The sequence below is a fragment of the Euprymna scolopes genome, chromosome 14 (assembly GCF_053919585.1).
Source record: "Euprymna scolopes isolate OS-2025 chromosome 14, ASM5391958v1, whole genome shotgun sequence".
NCBI classification, from domain to species: Eukaryota; Metazoa; Mollusca; class Cephalopoda; order Sepiida; family Sepiolidae; genus Euprymna; species Euprymna scolopes.
In genome coordinates this window covers 36,328,700-36,352,306 of record NC_136495.1, presented here as the reverse complement: position 1 = coordinate 36,352,306, position 23,607 = coordinate 36,328,700, and the positions used below count along the sequence as shown (strand labels likewise).

The following is a 23,607-nucleotide window of genomic DNA, read 5'->3' as shown; positions in this document are numbered from 1 at the left end:
ATCCCCAAAATCTTTTCTTCGAAATACTATTATTCATTTTTACCTCCTTTCAATCTTTCTTAATGGCCATTACAATCTCCCTCAGGAACTATTGTTCATTCCAGAACCAGAAAGGTCGACATGGGTATTATCAGAAACTGTTTTATTACTGATTTTGATTAAACTTGAGAAGGGCTGCTTTCTCAATCAAAATCCCTGAACTTTGGAATGGACTTGCAAATGTAGTAAATGCATCAACAACACAGCAATTCAAGGCAATATCTGAGATACTCTATCCTCTTTTATGTAAATTTCTTCTACTTTTTCTCTACATGGCAATTGAAGCAATTGTTCATTTTATGTTTTGCCAAATTTATTAAATTATCTACATGTATGACTTCATTTTCTGACAAAATCATTTAACTTTTGTTAACTTTTCATATTGCCACTCCAAAATATGGATACATATGTATACGTTTCGTTTGAAAATTTTAATGATCATCGGTTGTCTCTTTCTAAAAAGAAAAAAAAACTCATTTTCTCTCCCTTCATTTTATGTATATTTTCTCGATCTCTCTCATCCCCAAATATTTTTTTTTCTGCTCTACTACTTTAGCTTATTCATACAGTTTTCTATAAATTAAAGCTTCTTTCTTTTTTTTTTCTTCTCTTATGGATTTTTACAGCTCCAAAAAAGATCCGTCTTTTGACTGAAATTGAAGAAAACCTATTTCACATTAAAAGCTTTTCCAGTCATTACTATATTATACAGTTGGATAAAGTTTTTCCCTTTTTCTGCATAAAGTATATAAATTTCAAGTGCAAATATATACCTTTCATACAAGATTGACCATGGTCATCTTTATGACCATATTAGCAGTCAGTTTTTCATTTGTCAACATTACCTCGTCAAAATAAAATAAAAAAAAAAAGGAAAAACAGGAGATCATTTCCTTCAAGTTCTAAATATTACTGGTGCCAACAACCAAATAACCAATAGTTATCATTTCTAGAACCTTGTCATTTTTTTTTGGGGGGGGGGGGGTGACGGATATGCAGAACTGTGGAATTGAAAAGTAGATGTTGAAATCAGAGCAAGTTCATTGTTTTATGAGCGAAAGTCTGTGAAAATTGTTTGATTTCTAACTTCTAATTTTTAAAAAAAGTAAAAATCTATTCTCATGGATAAAGGACGATAACTTGGCAATGCATGTACAGGCATACATGGTTTTCTTCATTTATACATTATGGTTTTATAAAACATTGCTAGATATTGCCGACGGCACTGGTTCCATGGCCTGTTGGATAGAGCTACTGACTATCAACTCCATGGTTGTTGGTTCGATCTCTTGGGATGGGTGTTGGCCTAGCCACACTGACGAGCTGTGATATAGTGAAGCAGTGTTTATGGACTAATATATATATATATATATATATATATATATATATATATATATATATACACACACACACACTAGCTGGCATTGTCAGATTGCTATTGTTTTGGAAAGCTCACTACTTGGAACAGTAATTCAAAATAATAAAAATATCATTGAGAAGTTTGTTGTGAACAGAAAACAAAATCTTTTCTCATTTATTCATATTGAATAAACATTAACTTCTTACTGATTTTGATACAAATTTATTTCTTTTAAATGCGACAATAAAGAAAAAGGAAGAAAAATATTTGTCATTTCACTTGAATTTAGAAATAGATTGCAACTTGTTGAAAATCAAGTCCTCCTAAAGAAAATAACGTATGAACAGGAAAAAAAAAACAATGTCGCAAAACAATACTATTTATTATAATTAAAATAAAAATTAAAAATCAAAAACAAATAAATTTATTAATAAAATGTCTTTTTTCAAAACTAATATGCAAATTAGTTAACCTAATATCACATATACATGAGCTACATATAAAAAAGATGGTGCATCTCTTGTGTGAAGCTGAGTTAATTTAAATTAGAGCGTTCTGACTACCATTTGTTCAAGAAACAAGTCCAACTTTTGCATATATAACTTATTTGCATTGTCACCCTAGATTTAATGTTTATATTGAAGTTGATTAAAAGGACATATTTTTTATTATTATATAAAAAAAAATCTTTAAACTCAACAAGTTTAGAGTGTGGAAAATCAAAAAATATACTAGTTTGAAAAAAAAAAAAAAAGAAAAAAATTCATTTAATTCATCAATCTTTATTTTAGATAAGTAATATTTAAAGTTTTTAAAATTTGACTAAAACCATATAATTGGTTGAATCAAGTTAATTTTCAAAAGGAGACGATGTGCACATTCATATGCCATACTAAGTAGAGTTATTATCCTTATTTCATGAGAATAGATTTTAACAAAAAAAAAAAAAAAAGTGATACATGATAAGAAATTACCCCCCCCCCCAAAAAAAAGCAACATTTTTCTGTTATTTGTGAACATAATTTTTTTTTTATATTTACATATTTCATCTCGACCTGGAAAGTCATCAATACAGATTTAAAAAACTGCATTGATTAATTTCGTTTTGTATTAATAAAGTAATATATTTTTGAACAAGTTACCAAATCTGATTAACACATTTTTCCGTTGAGAGATTCACCGATTTCATAGTCATTTCAGAGTTTTAAATTATCACACCCATTCCACCAGCAACCAAAGCAAAATAAAAAAATCAATAAACACCTCCTTGGATGCAAACGGTGCTAGTGTAAATTGGTGATTTCTTAAACCAATGCATTTTAGGTGAAAACATTATTACATATCCGTGTCATGTCAAAATTAATATAAAATTACAAAAAAATGATCCAGCAGATGATGTGCTAGAAATATTTTAAATAATAATAAAAAAAAATGTCAGCCATAATTACATTCAGAAATTTTGTGTCTAAAAATGGTGGTATATATTTATGGAGTCAAAATTATCAATTGCATTTATCTCCCCCTGGATCTTGCAAACTCTCCAAAATTAAAGCATACGATACAACCCTATAAATCATTAAACTCTGTAATTTTTATTTTCACTTGTAATTATTTTTCTACTGGATAATTTTTCGTAACTTTTGGAATTTGTACTAATTTTAATATGATGGTTAAGTACATAATGTTTTCACCTGAAATGTATTGTTTAAAAGATCACCAACCTACACAAGCATCGTAAACATTTTAAAATAGAATTAGATGAATTTATGAATAATGGTAAAAAATAAGGAATTAAAGGATGAATTTGAGGGGGGGGGGAACTATCAGACGAAATAATTATTAGAATTTGAACTGTATATTGATTTTATTAATAGTGTAAAATATCTCTGTAAACAAAAGTTTTAAAAGGTGAATTGATAAGTTAAGAAAAAAAAGCAAGGAGATCCCTAAAGAGGTATAACATACAACAAAAAGATAATTATTAAAAAAAAGTGGTCATCGTCCATCATTTAATAACACAAGTTAAATATTTTTCTTGTTCTGGGTATTTTTCATCAGGTATCACATTAAATCCACACTGCCTTGAAAAACATGTCCATCCTTTTTAAAATCAAACAAAAACCCATGTATGAATATATCCAAGTGATAATTTATATATACAGGGCTGGTCATAATTCTCACTGAAAATAATCACTAAACTACATGTGACAATTAAAAAATAACTAAGCTTTTATTGCTTTCAATAAAAAGAGTAGGTTTTTAAATTTTTGAGATGAGGATTGCAAATTTGGATTATTCGGACTACAGTTCTCATCTTTATTATTTTTCTAACATTTTAATCAATGTAACCGCTTATCTTCTTCAGGTGTATCGTGTTGAACTCGGGAATTTGCATGGAATTCCAAATGGAATTCTGTATTTAATCCATGGAAGTAGCATGTTCTTATTCCAAGAGTCATAATCAGGTAGAAATCTTAAGTAATTTGTATTATTTGAATTATTCAGACTACCGTCTTATCTTGAGTGTTCTTTTCACGTTTCAGTGGATACGCTTGAATCTGATTAAAGGGTACATTAACCAAAATGTTGTAAAAATAGCACCCAAAATTAGAACATTAGTCTGATTAATCCAAATAATACAATAACAATGTTTAAAAGTTTCATCATCTTCCTTGAATACTGACCCAGCATGTTAATTTTTTTACGAACATCATCATCATATTCAGTCATGTTTTAAAGAATTTCCTCACAAATCAATTGACAGTAGACTGAATTATCGTCAGAATGATTCGACAGCCATGACTACCACATTCATCTGAAAAAAGTTTTTGGTTGTGGGGATTCCAAGGCCCTCATGTTTACCCTCACAATAAGCCAGAGAATCTATTTTGTATCAAGGAGGAATTAATGCCATCACTACAGATGAATTAGCTAAGGTTGTTCTAAATCAAAACTGCATCTGCTGAATTGGTCCGAAAGAAAGAGAGCATAACTGTCAAACATTATGACTAACAAAACGTCCACTGGATTATTAAAAACTATTCTCATCTTGAATATTATTCAATATTTTGGCCGATGTAACATCCAACCTTGTTCAGGTGCATTTTCTCAAATTCAGGAATTTGTACGGAATTTTGCACTGAATCTTTTATTTAATCCACACCTGAAGAAGTTTGAAGGTTGCATCAGCCATAATGTTGTAAGAATAACATCTAAAATGAAAACAGTAGTCAGACTAATCCAAGCAAGCTAAATTATCAATCCTGATCTAAAAAATTCTGAAACACAAGTATCCCTCATTTTATTTTATGTAATCAGTGAAACATTGCTTAAGTTTGTCATTTTTATATGAAATAATTCATTAATTATCTTCATCAAGACTTATGGCCAAGCTTGTATATGGAAATTATTACAAATGAAATAAGAACATTTATTAGTTGAACCTTTTATATTTTCAGAAGTCAGAGCTGGAGTCTAGCATTTGAGCTTCCGACTCCACAGACCTGTTATTATCAGCATGAATCAAAGACAAGTAAAAAAAAAAAAAAAAAAAAAAATTTAAAAACGAAAAAATGTAAAAGAAAAAAAAATGTTCATCACTGCAACATTTGCTGCTGCCATTTTTCCTTCTCGCAGTAATCCAAATGTTACTGCTAGGATATCATCATTTCTTGACTCTCATCTTCGACGTTTGTGGATTTGGGTGATGTCTCAGGAGTAATATATGAATGAAGGACCGTCTGTTGATTGGATGCTGGCTGTAATGATAAACAAAATGTGTTTTTTTTATACTAAAATTATAAATTACAACACAATAAAGTAAAGGAAAGCATTATGTAGAAATGGGGGGGCGGGTAACATCTTTTCTCATTGGGTGATACCAACAGATGTGTCTCAATAGGAATGGCCAGAGCTTGTTGCTTAGACTTTTTATGTCAATGTGAGTAGTACAAACCTTTCAAGATTGGTTGGTTGGTTGTTTTTGTTTTACGGCATATCAACCCTTTTTGGGTTATTTAATGCCAAATCCAAAGATTTTGAAGAAAAATTTTTTTAATAGAATATATTTGTTGTTTTCACGTCGGTTTCTATTTAACCCATAGTTGGGACCCTAACAGGTACTACCACTCCGGGTCAGAATGGACCTGGGAGCAATGGTAATTAAAGGGTGGCTCCACACCCCCCAAACCCACAAGCTGGGGCCTCACCACTGGATATAGTTTAAGGTCATATCCAGGACCCCCATTGAGGGACTTTTACCCTCTGCAGGGGGGCAGTCGGCGTATTCTAATGCCCCACCAACAGGGCCAAACCTTTCAAGAAGATAACCCAACATTTCTGAAGTCACGTTGGAGATTCTGTCTCAGCTAAAACGATACAGAATTCAAAATCGACAATAAGACAATGCATCACTGAAGACCATCTTTGATACATTTAAAAAATGTATTTACAACTAAAATAAAATATTACAATAGATATCTACAATGTTTGAATTTGTAATTAAAAAAAATTATATATATATATATATATATATATATTTTATGCTGGCATCTGTCAATCCACAAAGACACTGGAGTTCATTACCAAACTGCAGCATCTGCTGTGACTGCAGGCCTATCCTGAATCAGCAGGCTCTATTGCAGTTTTCAGATATGTAGGAGATATCTGATTCTGAAAACTCTGATACAGTCTGTAGCATCTGTGTTTTCTAAACACTTACACTCACCAGCGACATTTCCAACTTAATTATCTCCTCTTTTACGACAGTAAAGAGCACTGCAATCCGCATTTAAAAAAGAGACTTGCAAGAAAATTCTCCCTCTTTCTTCCTGTTTACTCTCTCTAGTTTGAAAATTTGTTTCAATAAAATTGTGTGATCTTTTCCGCCCACGGTCTTTCTAATCAACTTAAACAGTCTGTTGCACAGGTCTGTCTCTGTAACACACAGTCTTCCAACTCAATTTCCGTTCTCTCTACGGTTCCTTTTTATGTGCCTGGTATTGTCTCATTTGCATAGAATCGGTGAGAATCTGCATTACTCACATGTGATCATCAAGTACAAAAGCAACTGTGAGTCGCCATTTTGTTTTTCTTGTCAAGCGACCAAACTGTACAAAGCACACACACACACACACACTACTCAGCTTAAGTTATGATGTTCCTTACCGTCTTGCTTGAACACACTCACCAGTACACATATGCTATGCACATGTTTCACAATATGTAAGACATTTCCACAAACTTCCACATACACACTTTTCAGACTTTATTGTATGCATTGTAAATTATGTACACTTTCATAGATATAATCTCAAAGCTAACCATGTAGAGTTTGTAAGAAATAAGTTTGGTTTGGTTGTTTTGTTTTACGGTATATCAATCGTTTTTGAGTTATTTAATGCCGAATACAATTATTTTGGAAATAGTATTGATGTTGCATTTAGTTATTTTTTAGGTTTCTATTTTTCAAGCTCTTTGTATTTTCAATCACTAGTTTGTAGGGTTTGGTTGGGTTGTTTTATAGTGGATTTTATTGTTTTTGTTCCTTGCCCTGCAGAACATGAATGAATTTTGCAATGGGAGAGGGAAAAGGGGTACAGTATTAATGTTTGGTGTATTTTAAGTTAGAAAACCAGTCAGAAAGTGGGGGAGATAGAAAAAGAAAAGGGAAATGCGAAGAAGGAGAAGGTGCGTTGTTGTTTTTGCAGAATATAATTAAATTTTGTAAAAGGAAGTAGAAAAAACAAAAAGCATCAATGTACATTTTATCTCAGGAAGCCAATATCTTCAGACAGCCTGATCTGGTACCACCAGAAATTTTATTTTTTTATTTTTTACTATATATATCTATGATTGTAACAACATGCAGAAATTTAAATGTAATGTGAAAAACATCTAGCTGTACAATTTTTTTTTTTGTTTTGTTTTTTTATTCAATTTTCACCCCAAACAAGGCACAGTTCCACTTTGAAGCAGGGGGCTACCATCAGGGACATAATTTGCAGGGACATTATGAAGGGAGATGAGTAGAAAGATGTTTGTTCACATTACACTTGAGCTTCTGCATATCAGTAGTTGGGAAAGCAGAATCCTGGAAAGGAGTTCCAAAGATCTGCAGTTCTGGGGAAGAAACTATTGGAGTAAAAGGCTTTCTTGCACTTAGGGATCTCTACTGTAAAGGGGTGAGACTTAGTGGCTTGTCAGGTTTGTCGGGGTGGGTAGTTACGTCGAGGAGGTACAAGTGTTTGCAGTTCGTCAGAGCATTCACCATGAAAGTATTTGTAGAACAGGGAGAGAGATGCAACATTTTGTCGATGGGACAGAGGCTGAAGCCTAGATGAAAGTTCAGGACCTATCAGGTTGGCGACTCTTTTGAACTCTGTCCAGGAGCGAGAGACAAGCAGCAGATGCACCAGCCCAGATGTGACAACAGTACTCCATACATGGGCGAATGGTGGCCTTATAGAGGTACAGAATACTTTCAGACTTAAGCAGTTTTCTAGCACGGTAATTTCCTATTTAGGATGCCTCCCTTTCTATAAATCTGGCCCCTAATTCACAATAACCCCTCACATGTAAGTGATAACGCGATTTATTTCCAGTGAATAAAAACAAAAAAACTTGATACTCTTATCATCTTCCATTTAATCAATTACGTTGTTTATGCATTGTTTCTCAATTTCATTTGTAATTGCTTGAATGAACGTGTATAAATGAGACACTGTCCAAGCATTTGAAAATTCCTTTAAGCACTCTGCCGTCTGTTCTCTTTCTCCTTTTTTTCATAGGTATCACCACTTATCAAGACCATAGGCCACTCGAGGATAAAGGTTAAAGAATGTACAGTAGTTAATTGGACAATATAGTAATCGTTAGTAATGAAAATTTGGTAAATTTATTAACTTAATTGGAACAGTTCATCAAGAACTAGTTTACATTGAACTTGAAGACAACCATATTGTAGTCAGATGGAAAGACGGAAGACAGTTTCACAGGCGTGCAATTCTAAGAAAGAAACTTTATTCATGGAATCTAATAAAGATAAAGAGTGGGGGAAATTATTGATAATGTTTTCAGCTAGACGAGTGTTTCTCGTGAAAGTTTGACGAGGAAGGACCATTGGAGCTCAGACGAGCACTTGCCATGAAAATAACGATAAAGCAGAGACAAGCTCGCAACATCTCTTCTGTGAGAAAGAGGTTACAGGGAAGAGAAAACGACATCCCCCACTAGGCTACAAAGTCTATTTTGAACTATCAAGGCAGGATAAGTCCTTTCTAGCAGCTTCTGCCTAAATGTGGCAACAGTACTTCATCCTTGAACGTACATGGCTCTTACATAGGTAGAGAATTGCATCAGAAGTGAGATATCTAATTTAATTTATGCAGATTTCATATTTATTATTATAGAGTCAATTCTCTATTATATTATACTTAATATATAATAGTGGCGCCCTGGTTTGGCCCAATCATAAAATATGCCGAAATATATTTTAATTCATGCAGATTTCATATTTATTAATATGGAGCCAATACTCCACTGATTATTATATTGTACCCAATATATAGTTGTAATTTCAAAAGTTCAAAAAAGAAAAGTTAAAAAAAAAAAAAGATAGCCATCAACTAGTATCAGAAGCAAAATGTATAGCCCTCGAACCTTATTTGTTACAGTTATATGCATACAAAAAATGTTAAAGATATAAATGCATATTTGCACATTTAGTCAAGTTCTAATATTTTTTTTTAATTTTGGCCCTTAAGCAGCCTTTATTATCAAATCAAATTTGTTCCACAAAATCCCCTATCAAGTTTCAAGTTTGTAGACAAAAAATTGACAGGAGTTTGGTAGAGAATGTTTTTCAGGTAAACATACAAGGTAACTTTTATATATAGACTAGCATGGGTGCAAAAAAAAAAAATAAATAAATAAAGTGGTAGTAGGAAGGCACGTTGGAACCCGTACTGCGAATGAGGAAAAGAATGTGAAAAAAACATGACGTCTTTGCTGTTATGACCACCGTCAAACCGGAAGTGACGCAGGTTTAAATTAAGGTTAGACAATCGAAAAGAGGGGGATGACATTTAAAAATATCGGCAAAAAAAGCAACCTCTCCCTATAGAAAAGTGTCCAGTTGAGGGTGAAGATGTTAATGCTTTTAGCCAATTTTTTGATATTTGTCGTCTGAAAGATCGAACTTCAAAACGATACTGATCTTGTGAAAATTCGTCGCCTCTGTTGAAAGTTTTAGGCAGACATGTAAACATATATACATACATTTATATATTGGTAGCTCAAATTTTTGACCCAAACCAATTAAAACGCTTGTCCTATCTCTGAATACCCTTTATGTAAAATTTCAAATGTTTAGACCAGAAATTGTCTGAGTAATTTGGTAGAGACCGCAGAGGTCAATTTTTTTTTTTTTTTTTAACTTTGACCCCTATATGACCCCTTAACATTTATTGTTTTGGGCTCAAATCAAGTTATTAAGTTAGATTCATATCTATGTCCAAGGAACCTATATCTAGAATTTCAAGTGTTTAGACCCAAAATTGGCGGAGGAGTTTGGTAGAGTTCTCAAGGGTGAAATCGTTGAACTTTGACCCTATAACAGTCAAATTTCTGGCCGAAAACTGATTACAAAGATTTTCCCAAATCTCATTACCCTGTATATCAAATTTCGAGTCTGTAGACTGAAAATTGACAGAGTTATTGCGTAGGGAAATGTACATAGACAGACACACACACTTTTACTTTTATAGATATAGATTTGGTTTGGTAAAAATTTTCAAATTATCCTTACAAAATAATGCTATCAAAGGTGCTGATTCCCAATCTGCAATTAGTTTGGCTATTAGATCAACCATTTAACTGTAATGCTGTGATATAACTTTACTTTATATATAAAATATATAAATGCTGGAAATCATTTATCAAGAAGATGTAAAGAATGATGATGCTTGGTTGTTTTGTTTTATCGAATATCAACCCTTTTCAGCTTATTTAATGCTGAATCCAGTAATTTTGGAATAAGTTTTCATGCTTCAGGTTTTATACATATTCTAATATTTGTATTATTTAGATTCTTCAGGCTATCTATTAAAGGTGTTTGGTTTGGTTATGTTGTAAAAGAAAATTGTTTTTGACTTTGCAGAACATAATTGAGTTTTATAAAGGGAAATGAAAGCAGAATAACATTAGTGTTTGGTGTATTTTTGGTCAGGAAGCCAGTATCTCCATATCTCCAGATATCCTGATCTAGTAGCACCAGAGTAAAAAAAAAAAAAAAAAAAAAGAAAAAAAAGGAAACCATCTACTTACATGTAAAACAACTTGGTCAGAGTTGTGTGAGGAATTATTATGATGATTAACATGTTGGGAATGTATGTCATTTAACTGTGAAGATTCCGTGTTATTTAACTTTGGAAAACTGCTGCCAAAAGGATTTGGAGGATTCTGTGTTGGTTGTCGACCAAACTCAAATCTGGACATCTGTTGAGTGACAGCTAATAAACCGCCTTCGTCCACATTTATTATCACCCAAATAATTTCTGGAAAAAAAAAATAAAACTTTTTAAATATATATATATATATATATATGTTTGGCAATTTCTTGCACTGTCAATAAATTCAAAACACCCTATTACAATGTAACTTTACACAATAAGTACACGTTTTTATATACTGTCATGTATATAAAGTATCAATCACACGGTTATCTAATTTGCAGACTAGTCTTTAACTATTATTTGCTATTTTTTTTTTAATTTAATGATTGCATTTATTTTGATATAATAGTTGTTTTGCAGTGTTTTCTTTCTTCAACAAATATTTTACATTTGTGTTCAAATGTTCCTTTATTTAGAAAATTGTACATGCAAAGGCAAACTGATTTCTTTCTTTTCCTTTTTTTTGGTACTTGGCTTTACTCGGAACATGACCTCAACTGCCAGCTTTTGCTGAGCGTCACCAATTATCAAAGTGTAACAACGGTACTCAAGGAAAATACTGAAGAAAAGATTTAAATATAATAAAATCACCAGAAAAAAAAAAATAACGAAAATAAAAAAGAAACAACGACCGTAACAATTTCTTTTTTATTCGTGTAACACATTTTTTTAAGTGAAAAAAATAAAAAAGTATTTTTTTTTTCACAACCAATTTTTTTGGTCAAACAAAATTGAACAAAACTAATAAGAAAACCGATATTTTTTTTTAACAAAGGTTTTTAAAAAAGCACTTTTATGTGTTTTTCATGTATTTTTTTTTTTTTTTTTTTTGTAACTAATGTAAAATAAACTGTTTTTGTTATATTTTTTTCTTTTTGTGAACATTTTTTACCCTGGTGGGGCTGGGTAACTGATTTTTTAAAATTAAATTAAGACAGCCGTGATATTCCCTGAGGATTAGGTAAACTTTTCTATGGTCACATCAAATGATGTCAAAATGTAGTGAGAAGGGACAGCGAATATAAAAGAAACTTCACCAACCCAACCAGGTAGCTTTCTGATATTTGATTTAAGATGGAGACAAAATGATAATTACTAAATTTCTATCTCCACATAAACTCAGAAAAAATAACTGTCAAGAAGCTCCTAGCTGGTCCCATTGGTTTTGTTCCCCCCCCCCCGCCCCCAAAGATCGTCTGCTCTTTTGCCATGCACTGATTGGTGTCTTATGTCAGATTACAGTCAAACCTAAGCACATGCCATGTTCCAAGCAAAGCCGAGTGGACAGTTATGTCTGGTTCAAATTCAGAACAAGTACTTCCTTTTATGGTCACATTTAAAAGATGAATAAATCTGTATCAGAATTACCAAAATTCTAATGTTTATAAATGAATAATTGAACAAATGGAAATGATGTTTCAGGTTTACAACAAAGTTATGAATTAAATGTTCATTATTCTAAATCAACATTTCAAGTAGTGAACTTTGCAAAACAATAGTGAGCTTACAACTAATATATATAAAAATTATTCAACTTCAAACATATTTGTGTGTTTATCATCTTCACAAAAATTACACATTACACACTAAAACTAACTTTTAACAAATTTGTTTCACTAAATAATTTAATTAGGAAAAATTAATTTCCGTTTCTTTCGTAGACAAGTCAATTAATATTTTTTTTTTTTACTTCCAGACAACGACAAGTAGATAGAGCTAGTTAACTATATCTATATTATATTTCTCTTAGTTTGTCTGCCTGACTATTCCACTTTTCATTGGGAACTACTGGGCCGATCTGGTTGAAGTTTTGTGTGCACCTTTGTTATGATAAGTTGTAGGGAAGTAAATATTATGGTACGTGTTTGATGCAGTTAGGGATTAATATTTAATGCAAAAATGAGCACAAATTCAATCATATTCAACAATCAATTTGGCATAAAGCACTCATTCTGAGTCAACGGATTATAATTTTTGCCCATTTTTAACAATCTAAAAAGTTTTTATATATCATTCAAACACTACTGTGTTTGAATGATATAATTAAGTGACAGTTTTATTCATTTAGAACTGCTTTAAAGCTTCACTGCTCACTAATTTTTGGACTAAATTTCAAACAATTATTAGAGCTTATAGATCACCTTCTCAGCTATATTGTGAAAAAAATAATTTTCAATTTTTGTTCAGTAAAACAAATGTTATGAATTTACTGGTGTTCAAAATCATAAAAATATGTAAGGAGATGAACAACGTTTTTTATGACTGGTTTCCATAGCTACCACGTCGCTTCAGCGACTACTGTTGCTAACAATTCACTGTTCTCATGAAAAGAGTGGGTTTCTAATTTTTAATAACTGTTATGATCCACAGTCAATGATGATCAGATGAGATGGAATGAATTGACAGACACAGCATATTTTCGTGCCACCCAGATGATTTCATCCACAAAGCCACTGAACCAATCCTTCCTCAAAAAGGATGATGCAAAGAAAGGAAAGAATGATGCGGAAGCAAGCTGAGAATCTGGCTCAGGACGGTGAAACATGATGCTAAGCTGATTTTGAGCCCTTGCCTTTATGGTGTTCACTGCTGGAAGCATAATTATTCAACACTCGTATCTACTATGGTGGTGAACCGTTGCACCTGATCAACTTTCATGTAGGATGTGTGAAATTCTTTGGTTGAAACTAGCCCAACCACTCCAGAGTGAATGCCAAAACAAGCATGGCATAATCACATTGACATACCGGTCCTTGTTAGATCATTAAAGTTAAGCAACATTGAGCCTGACTAGTACCAGATGAGTGATCATTTGGAAATAACGAGTGTTGTATGTGAGCCGGGAAAACAATCGAAATGTACCAGACATAATATTTCTGCTGAAACGCCTACAAAACAGGGTCAACGAGTTTCAGAGTTGTTATGCCAATTGCGACGACCTAAACAGGTCACACTGATGTCATTTGGGAGAGAGTCATCTACACAATGAGATTCCAACTGCCTATATGAGATGCCGCACATGAAAAATAATCTACTAGAATCAAAAAATTTGGTCTCCATAATATGACACTGTAATACTTTTGGAGTTTTTTGACATAGATAAAGTATTTTCTGGCTTGAATTAAATTAAAATGGCTGACTTGTTTACAAATAAACCAATGCGTTCTGATGAATTTAACTAATTTTTTTTTTTAATATTTAAAAGATTTTGTTTTATTTTCTTACACTATTTTAAATTTTGATTTCTATCAATATCCAAATAGAAAATCGTCACCATCGGTTTAATGTCAGTTTTACATGCTGGTATGTGTTGGACAGCTTCAAGAAATCAACTTCCAATGTAATCTATCTCTTTCAAGCTCATTTTTATCATTACATTCCATGTTTTCATTAGTATTCCACTGAACTCACTCTATTTCAACTGTTCTACATCTAGTAAACCAAGAAGTCTCACCCATTTTTTCAATGTGACCATACCAATGAAGTCTCTTGTTCTGCTTACATCTCCTTATACCGTCCAGATGGAATCTTTCTGAAGTTATAAAAACTAAGCCCGTTTTTAAGGCTCATAACATTTCATATCCATCGTATCATTCTCATATCATTCATCATCATGCAATGCATGTCCTCAACTCTCGTTGGTCCGGTTTCACTTCCATACATAATCACACTGCATACACATGCATGCTAGACTTCTCATGGTTAACAGTAGTAACGCTCTGCCAATTCATAATTCCATGAACTTACTCTATTCACTCCTAACTCTTGCAATTATGCTAGCACCTACTCCACCCTGTGCTCCAATCGCATCACCAAGAAAACAAAATTCTGAATACCTCAAATAAACAAAATAAAATAATATGTACACCAACCTCCAAAATAAGACCCAGATGGTGTCATCATGCGCCATTGTCCTTGATAGATACCCGTTGTCGATGGGCTCACCATGTCTACACTGATATCAGTCATCTGACCAGGACCAAGGCTACCAGACATTACTCTGTCAACTTGAGTCATTTGATCACCATGAAAGTATTTCAAACAGCAGTCACTTGGCCAACTGTCTTCACCTGTAAAGGAAAAACAAAAAAAGAAAAGAAATTTAACTTTTATTGTTAAGTGGCCTTCGGGCTTTGATAAACGGTGATTCCCTAGTAAAAAAAAAAAAAAAAAAATGTAATTCTCTAAAAAACATTGTACACTACTCAAAATACCCATTAACACTGGATAGATTCCCAAGTTCAATGAAATGCACCCAAAAATATTCAATGGTTACCTCAGCCAAAATACTGCAAGAATAACATCCAATATGAGAACAGTAGTCTGAATAGTCAAATTATCAATCCTCATCTAAAAAATTTCCAAACATGAAATGTTGTGACGGCTAAGTGGTCAACGACACAAACTGATAACCTGTGTGTTTTAAGTTCGAATCCAGTTCATTCCACAGAAACACTTTCAACAAATCCGCATTTGACCTTATGTCTAGCCTCAGGAAAAGGAGGCAAATAAAATGTTTCAATGCAATGATATAAACTGTTGATTATTAATCCTTAAGTATGGAATTCAAATGATTATAAATGGTTTTTTATTAATCCTGAAGATTGAATTCTTTTCATAAGTTTCTTATTTAACTCTTTCATTTAAAAAATAGATGGAGTCTTCATTAAAAACATATACAAAAGCTAAAAGTTCTTTCAACAAAAACATACCATAATACCTTGAGTCATACAAACAATGACAAACATTACATAGACAAAAATAATATATTTGCAAGATTTTTATTATTCATGTATTTTTATGCAAAGTCTTAGTCACTCAGCTAAGTTATTACAAAAAATAATCTGTCTTTAGAACAAATTGAAAATATTCCTTTCAAAACAAACATACTTTAAACATAATCTTATTGTTTTGATAAAACTGATGTTTGTCAACTGGTTGTAACCTATTAGAATATATATAACCTTGAATCGGTCAAAATTTGATGTACCAAACAAATGATTCTAATTACTTGTTCTCTCTTATTCATAGTAAAATCTTTTGTTTTCTCTGAGATGCACGAACAACTCATTCTCTGTCAGTCATAGAGAAGATATCTCTTTTTTACCTTGCCATCTTCTACTTCATAGTTTAGTTTATTTTTCAGACATTATTACCCGGCTTTTTGAATGAAAAAAGGAAATTAAATGAAGAAAAATATTTGTTTGCACTCCTGCTTTCCCATGACTAAATTCAACTATAATTTCCACCGTCCGTTATCTCTCTCAGCTGTCGAGAAGTAAACTGCCCCTTGTGCTTCCAAATCGTTCTTTTTATAACAGTTTCTATTCTCTTATGCAAATTAATGCCATATGTATATTACTGAGCCTTCTACAAACGAAGATCTTTTCTTTTTCTTTCCTTCCCTCATGTGACAGGATAGAGAGAGGCGCACCCGTTTGTATAAGTCACTGTCTTCATTACTTTCACCATGTAATCAATTTCCCTAATATTGTTGTTCAATTCTGTTACACTTTTTTTTCTTATTATTAAATATTAACAATTCAAATTTATAAGATGTAGTAAGATTGTATATCTAAAAGCAAAAATTGGTTGAATGCACCTAAATTTCATATTACAATTTTCCACAAATGGATAAAATACTTGGTAAAATTCAATTGTAAATTACACTCTTGTGGAGGTTGAAGGTTCAGTCCTTAATGCGGGCAACACCAAAACCAAGCTACTATCTTTACATCATCAATGCTCTAATCCCTATCTGGCATCAATTGAAATGGATGGCTCTCGTCTTGGGGAGGCTCCATGTTTTGACAAGCTTCTGGGTTTGACCTTTACTTCTGATCTGAAATGGAACACATACATCAAATCTGTTGCCAGGGACGCTCCAGAAGATATCTCACTACTGATGCAATTCTCTATCTGTATAAAAGCCAAGTACGTCCAAGGATGGAGTACTGCTGCCACATCTGGGCAGGAGCTGCTAAAAACAGCCTATCCTGCCTTGATAGAGTACAAAATAGACTTCGTGGTTTAGTGGGGGATGCCCTTTTCTCTTCCCTGCAACTTCTCTCCCACAGAAGAGACGTTGCGAGCCTGTCTTTGTTTTATCGGTATTTCCATGGCAGGTGCTCGTCTGAGCTCCAATCCCTTGCCCCCCCCCCCCTGCCAATCTTTCACGAGAAACACCCGTCTGGCTGAAACTACTGTCAATAATTTTCCCCACTCTTTATCTGTGCCTAAATCCAAATGTAGATTACATGAGCAAAGCTTCTTTCTTAGAACTGCATGCCAGTGGAACTCTCTGCCACTTGCCTGTTTTCCACCTGACTACAACTTGGATGTCTTCAAGTCCAACAAAACAAACTCTTGACAAACCGCCCCCTTAAGTAAGACACTATCAAAACCCCCAATACTAATGATTACTACAATACTATCTCATTGATTACTGTACACGCAATAATCCTTATCCCTGAGTGGCCTTTGGGCCTTGATAAGTGGTGACCCCCCCCCACATGTAAAAAAAAAAAAAAAAAAAGAAACACTCAAAAATACAATTGCAAATTACTTGGGACTTCTATACAGTCATGGCTGACAGAACAAGAGCATGCTACTCTCGTGATTTAAATAGACTTCTGTTCCAAATTCTGTACAAATTCTTGAGTTCAGCAGAAAGAGTCCAGAGTTTAACAACATACACCTGAATTTTAATAATAACTAGACTTTTAACTCATTAAAAATGGACAAAACTTATAGCCTGTTGACTTAGAATGAGTGCTTTATGCCAAACTTCTAGAGTAAATGTGGTAGTGTGGCAAGTAATCCTATTAATCGCTAACTGTACATCGAATGGATACCATAATACTTAGTTTGCTGCACCTTATAATAACAAAGATTTATACAAAAATTTCAAACAGATCAGCCCAATATTTTTCGAAACAAAGTGGAACAGTCAGACAAACAGACTAAGAGAAATATAGATTCCATGGGTGCCATATTTTTTAGGGATTACCCTATAAATCTTTCAAGGTAGCTATGGGTGCTTGAACTTGTAACTGCCAAAACAGCTGATGCTTTGCCGCATTTTAGTCTTGATAGAGTTTATAGTCTTTTAAAAGAAAAACAAAAAATAATAAAAAAATAAATTGCTTACCTGAATTCTGTAACCGCCAAGTTTTTGTAAATTTTGTATTTGGAGGTACAGACTCTCCCTCTCCAACTGTGACATCTTTAACTAAAGACATGGACGGTAACATGGTTTTCGGTTGTTGTATATCATAGTAAGAACAAATCGCTGCTTGCAAATTCCTTGAAAAAAAAAAAAAATCAAATATAAATTAAAAAGTCTAATTAAACCCAGCTTCATATATTAATTTAAAAAACTATCATTTATTTTTATTTAAATATGTTTGTTTCATTAATACTTATCCCCAAAATAATAGAAAGATTTCTATGGATCTTCAATAATCTACATCTATTAGCAATGCACACTAACAATAAAACGCTTTGGATAATCAGATTTCAAGGGGCGTCCAAAATACTTTTGATTACTCGTTTTTTGTCGTGTTAAAAAGAGACTTCAACATGAAGAATATTGAAAATTTTGAAAAATAATTTTCTTCGGACACCCACTGTTAAATAAACCAATCTTTTTACTGTTTTCATCGATTAAAAGTATAATTGTATGTTGTTTTCTCTTGTGGTAGCTAGCAATTTAAAATTACCATACCCAGAAAAAAATCTTTCCTATTTTAAAAGACTATCTAAAAACTATCTGCAGCAGAAATACTCTTAGTGATAACACGACTAAACAGACGTCTTTTTTTATTAACTTTTTATTCCAGAACAAATTTAAAAAAATAAAAATAAAATGAAAATGTGGATATAAAAAATGTTCTTACATATTTAGTTAGAGCTATTTTGTTATCAGAACATAATTAGCTTAATTAGAACTATTTGGTTATCAGAATATATAATTAAAGCAATCCCGATCAGTCCAGCATTATTTCTGGTCAAATTTTAAAAATATTTATATATGATCTTAAAGAGAGAAAAATATTCAAACGTGTGAGGCACAACAAAAGTCACAACATCCTTATTTTTAATTGGATTTTTTAAATTTAAAAAGATTTTTTTCTTAGCTTATCAAGCTCTCTCTATTTTAAGCCATTTCAATTTTTTCATGTGTATTGCTATATCTATATGTGTGTGTCTCTCTCTCTTTCTCTCTATATATAGATACATATATCGTTCACCCCAAAACAAAGCATATCACCACTTGGACATAAGGGGTTACTATTTGAGATCATGTTTAGGGGAGATGAGCAAGATGTTGGTTTATGTTACATTTAAACTTCTATGTGCCAGTACAGTAAGGAAAGCAGGTAACAGAAAGGGAATTCCAAAGCCTAGATGCTCGAGGGAAGAAATTATTAGAGTAGAAGTTTTTCCAGCATTTAAGGACCTCTACTCTGAAGTGTTGTGATTTTGTTACTAAACAGACTTGTCAGAGATATGCATGTCAAGGGGGGGGGCACATACATATAAGTGCGTGTATGTATGTAAATGCAATAAAATTTTTTTCATCGATGTCTTCCCAACTACTTTTTATATTACAACCTTGTAATATCCAGAAAGGACAACATATTCAAGATGGAAGCACTCTATTGGAACACAAGCTCCAACATGTGCATTACTGTACAGACATACAAATCAGAATATCAAATACTCTAATTTTATACTAGAGCTAGAACACCCGTCCTAGGACAGGTAAAATTAATTTCTAGGACAGAAGTTTTGCACCACTATTATGTCCCCTTCAAAGATTAAAATCAAGATATAATCATACTAAACCTTATGTCTACAATCCTTGTTCTAATTTTGATTAAAATCCATGAAGAAAAGTGAGTCTACCTTATAAGGACAACGTTTAAGGACATGTTTATTGTCATATCATTAGTCTGGAACCCCTACCTTACCTAGAACGTTGACTGCCTAGAAACTGTTTATTGTCATGTCAAATTTGTTTGAGTTACAAATTTATAAAGAAAAGGAAAAAAAAAATCTTAGTTTTTGATGCTCCATTATTTCAATAATTATGAGAAAGAAAATTTAGAGGAGATAAATTTTTGCAGGTTAAAATATTTCTTATTCCTCCTTGCATTATTTGGATCCATATCTAAAATTGTCACCATAGTAAAAATCTTCCTGGCTGGAATAATTTGTTTTTCAAACAGCCTAAAGCAAAAAAGACATTTTTCTGTTGTAAATAACATGCTGAAAGTAAAAGGAAAATACAAGGTGGCTAGGCAGAAGCAAATATTGATGTATCAGCTGCAATGCTATTTAGGTTTAAATTCCAAAATCTAAGAATTTTATATACATAGATAGCAGACAATGGTTATACGACATGATAATTAGCAGTCTTCTATAAAAAGTCCTTTGTGTCATAATGATAAAGAGTCCATTTTTAGAGGAACTAGCACTTCCCACATTTAAACGTCTTCTACCTGTATTTCCTGGTCCTTTTTTGGAAGATAAAAATGATTAAAAAAATGTGTTATTGACTTCAGAGCATGTTTTCAATCAATTTTAATCTTAGTTTGTATGTTTATAAAATGTCAGCCATATCAAAGCAATCTGGGTAGACAGGTGCAAAACATAAACCCTACTTCGCCAACACAGTGAAGTGTAAAACAATGACATTTCAGTCTCTTTGTTTTTAATATCTATCTTCTGCCCTCTTTCTCTCTTCCTCTTGTTCCGCCGCAAGAGAATATTTGTAAAAAAAAAGCAGTTGGTGTTGGAAGGCTATCGCAGACGGTTGCAAAATGTTGGACTCTCGACATGTTGAGAATGGGTGTAGAGTAAACTGAAATAAATTTATATTTTTATAAAAACATACATTGTTACCTTGTTTCATACAAGCGTTCAATTCCAGCACAACTGTCCTGATCAGATAAGTAATTCTCAGAAAAGAATTAATGAACACCCTGCCAGTAATGATGCCGAGGACTCAAAAAGACCAAAGACCAAATGTAGCCGATGTATCAAACCCTTGATCTAAAAGAGATGTTCCTATTGTTTTTATCATGTTTAATACTTGGGGAGCTGGCTGTTGTGCCCAGGACAAAAAATAACTTCCTCAGTGACATGCAATATGGTTTCCGTTCTGCTAGATCTACAGCAGATGTGCTAACAGTTATATCTCATAGGATTAGTGAATCTTTTGATGGAGGCTTCCTTTCTAGGGCAATTGCCCTCGACATATCAAAGGCCTTTGATAGGGTATTGCATAAAGGTCTACTCCACAAGATTTCCAGCTATGGTATAGCTGGAAATGTCTTTTTGATTAAATCATTTCTCTCTGATAGGTTCATAAGAGTAGTGGTTGATAGGCAGAAATCAGAAGCTTACAATACTAATACTAGAGTCCCTCAGGGGTCTATCCTGGGCCAAAGTCTCTTCCTGATCTACATCAATGATCTCCCAAATCACATCCTAAAATCATTCATAGATATTTATGCTGACAATACTAACATCTATGGCAACACTTCAAAGGCCATAAATGACCAAGTTCTCTCTGATTCTCTCTCCTCTGATCTTAATCACATAGTGCAATGGGGAAAGAGGTGGCTGGTTACTTTTAATACATCTAAAACCAAGCTTCTATCTTTACATCATCAATGCTCTGACCCTCGTCTAGCAGTAATTGAAATGAATGGCTCTCATCTTGGGGAGGCTCAATGTTTTGACAAGATTTGGGGTCTGACCTTTACTCTTGATCTGATATGGAACACGTATATCAAATCCATCGCCAAGGCTGCTGGAAAAATGGTGGGATCGTTCTACTGCTCCAGTAGATATCTCACTGCCGATGCAATTCTTTACCTATATAAGAGTCAAGTATGTCCAAGGATGGAGTACTGTTGCCACATCTGGGCAGGAGCTGCTAGAAGCAGCTTATCCTGCCTTGACAGAGTTCAAAATAGATTTTGTAGCCTCGTAGGAGATGTCCTTTTCTCTTCCCTACAACCTCTTTCTCACAGAAGAGACATTGCAAGCCTGTTTGCTTTATCGCTATTGTCATGGCAAGTGCTCGTCTGAGTTCCAAACTATGGTCCTCCCTAGCCTAACTTTCACAAAAAATACTCATCTAGCTGAAACTACCATCAATAATTCCCTCAACTCTTTATCTGTGCCTAAACCTAAACATAGATGTCATGAACAAAGCTTCTTTCTTAGAACTGCACATCCGTGGAACTGTTTTGTTTCCTGCTTTCTAACTGACTACATTATGGTTGTCTTCAAGTCCAATGTGAACAAGTTCTTGATGAGCTATCCCTAAGCAATCCAATTTACCAAATTTGCACTACTAACGATTACTATGACATTTTCCCATTGACTACTGTAAACTTATTAACCCTTATCCTCGAGTGGCCTTGGGGCTTTGATAATTGGTGACTCTTTCACATAAGAAAAAAAAAAAAGGATGTAAAAGACATTCCAGAAACGCCCCTATGACACTGACATGCCAAAACACACTTGCCGATAAATGATAGTGCCATACATTAACCTAGTTAACAGTTTAGAGTGGATTAAATATTTCAAAAGAAAAAGATATATATAACGCCATAAGTAATACATTAATAATTAGCATCGTTTAACATTGTTATTGTAAAATGTTTTTGACTTCTAATGGGGGTATGAGACAAATGGATTCGCCAATCATTTTTATAACCACCAGCTGTGCTAAACAACCAATGAAAACGTCCCAAAATTATTATAAAAATTGTTGAATTTTGGATTCAATCAGTTCACCGTTTACTACGTCACGGAATACATTTAATTCTTGGCCGCCATCTTGGTTACTGATCTGAACTACGCCACCATCTTGGTTACTGATCTGAACTACGCCACCATCTTTGTTCAACACAATATCTCAGAACTTAACAGTTATTTTAAATAGTAGTTAGTTTGGGTTTGAAATATATACTGCTCTCACTCTCAAAATATGCCATTCATATAATCATTGATAAAATTCATACTTTCTGCAATCCAACCATATTTGGTACAAATAAATTTCAGTCTATGCATATAAGAATTCTTTAAATGGAATCTTTTTGGGATCAAGTAAAGAATAGATACCCTGTAGCAGACAATGACGACTAGTGACAACCGGAGCACATTTCAATTGACACCGGTGATCCGGCTTTGACATTGGCACAAGCACATGGCGTTGGTTGTTTAAATTTTTTAATAGGGGTAGGCTATAGAAACAAAATTTTTCAAATAAATGCCAAAAGTGGCTTATTACCTTCATTTATATGTAAATAGATGGGAACAAGTGATTTTGTTCAAAACGGGTCAAAATTGGAGGGTCGCTGGCCCCAAACGTGATTTGACCGCATCGACGCGTAAAAATGGCCCAAATTTCGCCCCCGAACACACTTAATCATTTATTGAAAGCCACAGGGTGCATTTTTTGACTATAAATGCATTTGTATCATTAAATCTAACATTCCCATTGGCTATCCCACAAGTATAGGGTTTCTTAGGGTATCTCAGAGTCCAAAATGGGTCAAAATTAACCCAAAATTAGCCAAAAATGGTCGGAAATCACGGATTTTCCAAAATGCACCTCCCATGGGCCCAAAAACACCTCTACATGGCAGAAACTGTTGGGAAATGCTTGAAGCAGGCACTCTCCTAACTTTTGCACTGTTAATGAGGGGTATAAGGACCTTTAAAAGGGGCTAA

General features: G+C 33.3%; 1 protein-coding gene across 1 annotated transcript in view; it reads right to left on the bottom strand.

Annotated features, from left to right (window-relative positions):
* Positions 1–3,208: 3,208 nt before the first annotated feature.
* Positions 3,209–23,607, bottom strand: part of LOC145292950 (protein ILRUN-like) — a 72,920-nt gene continuing 52,521 nt past the window's right edge. Inside the window, exons 2-5 of the mRNA XM_080139150.1 lie at positions 18,002–18,156; positions 14,724–14,921; positions 10,724–10,953; positions 3,209–5,157 (exon numbers count right to left, since the gene is read on the bottom strand). Coding sequence (XP_079995276.1) covers positions 5,053–5,157; positions 10,724–10,953; positions 14,724–14,921; positions 18,002–18,156 — 688 coding nt within the window. The 3' untranslated portion in view covers positions 3,209–5,052. The remainder of the gene's footprint in view (positions 5,158–10,723; positions 10,954–14,723; positions 14,922–18,001; positions 18,157–23,607) is intronic.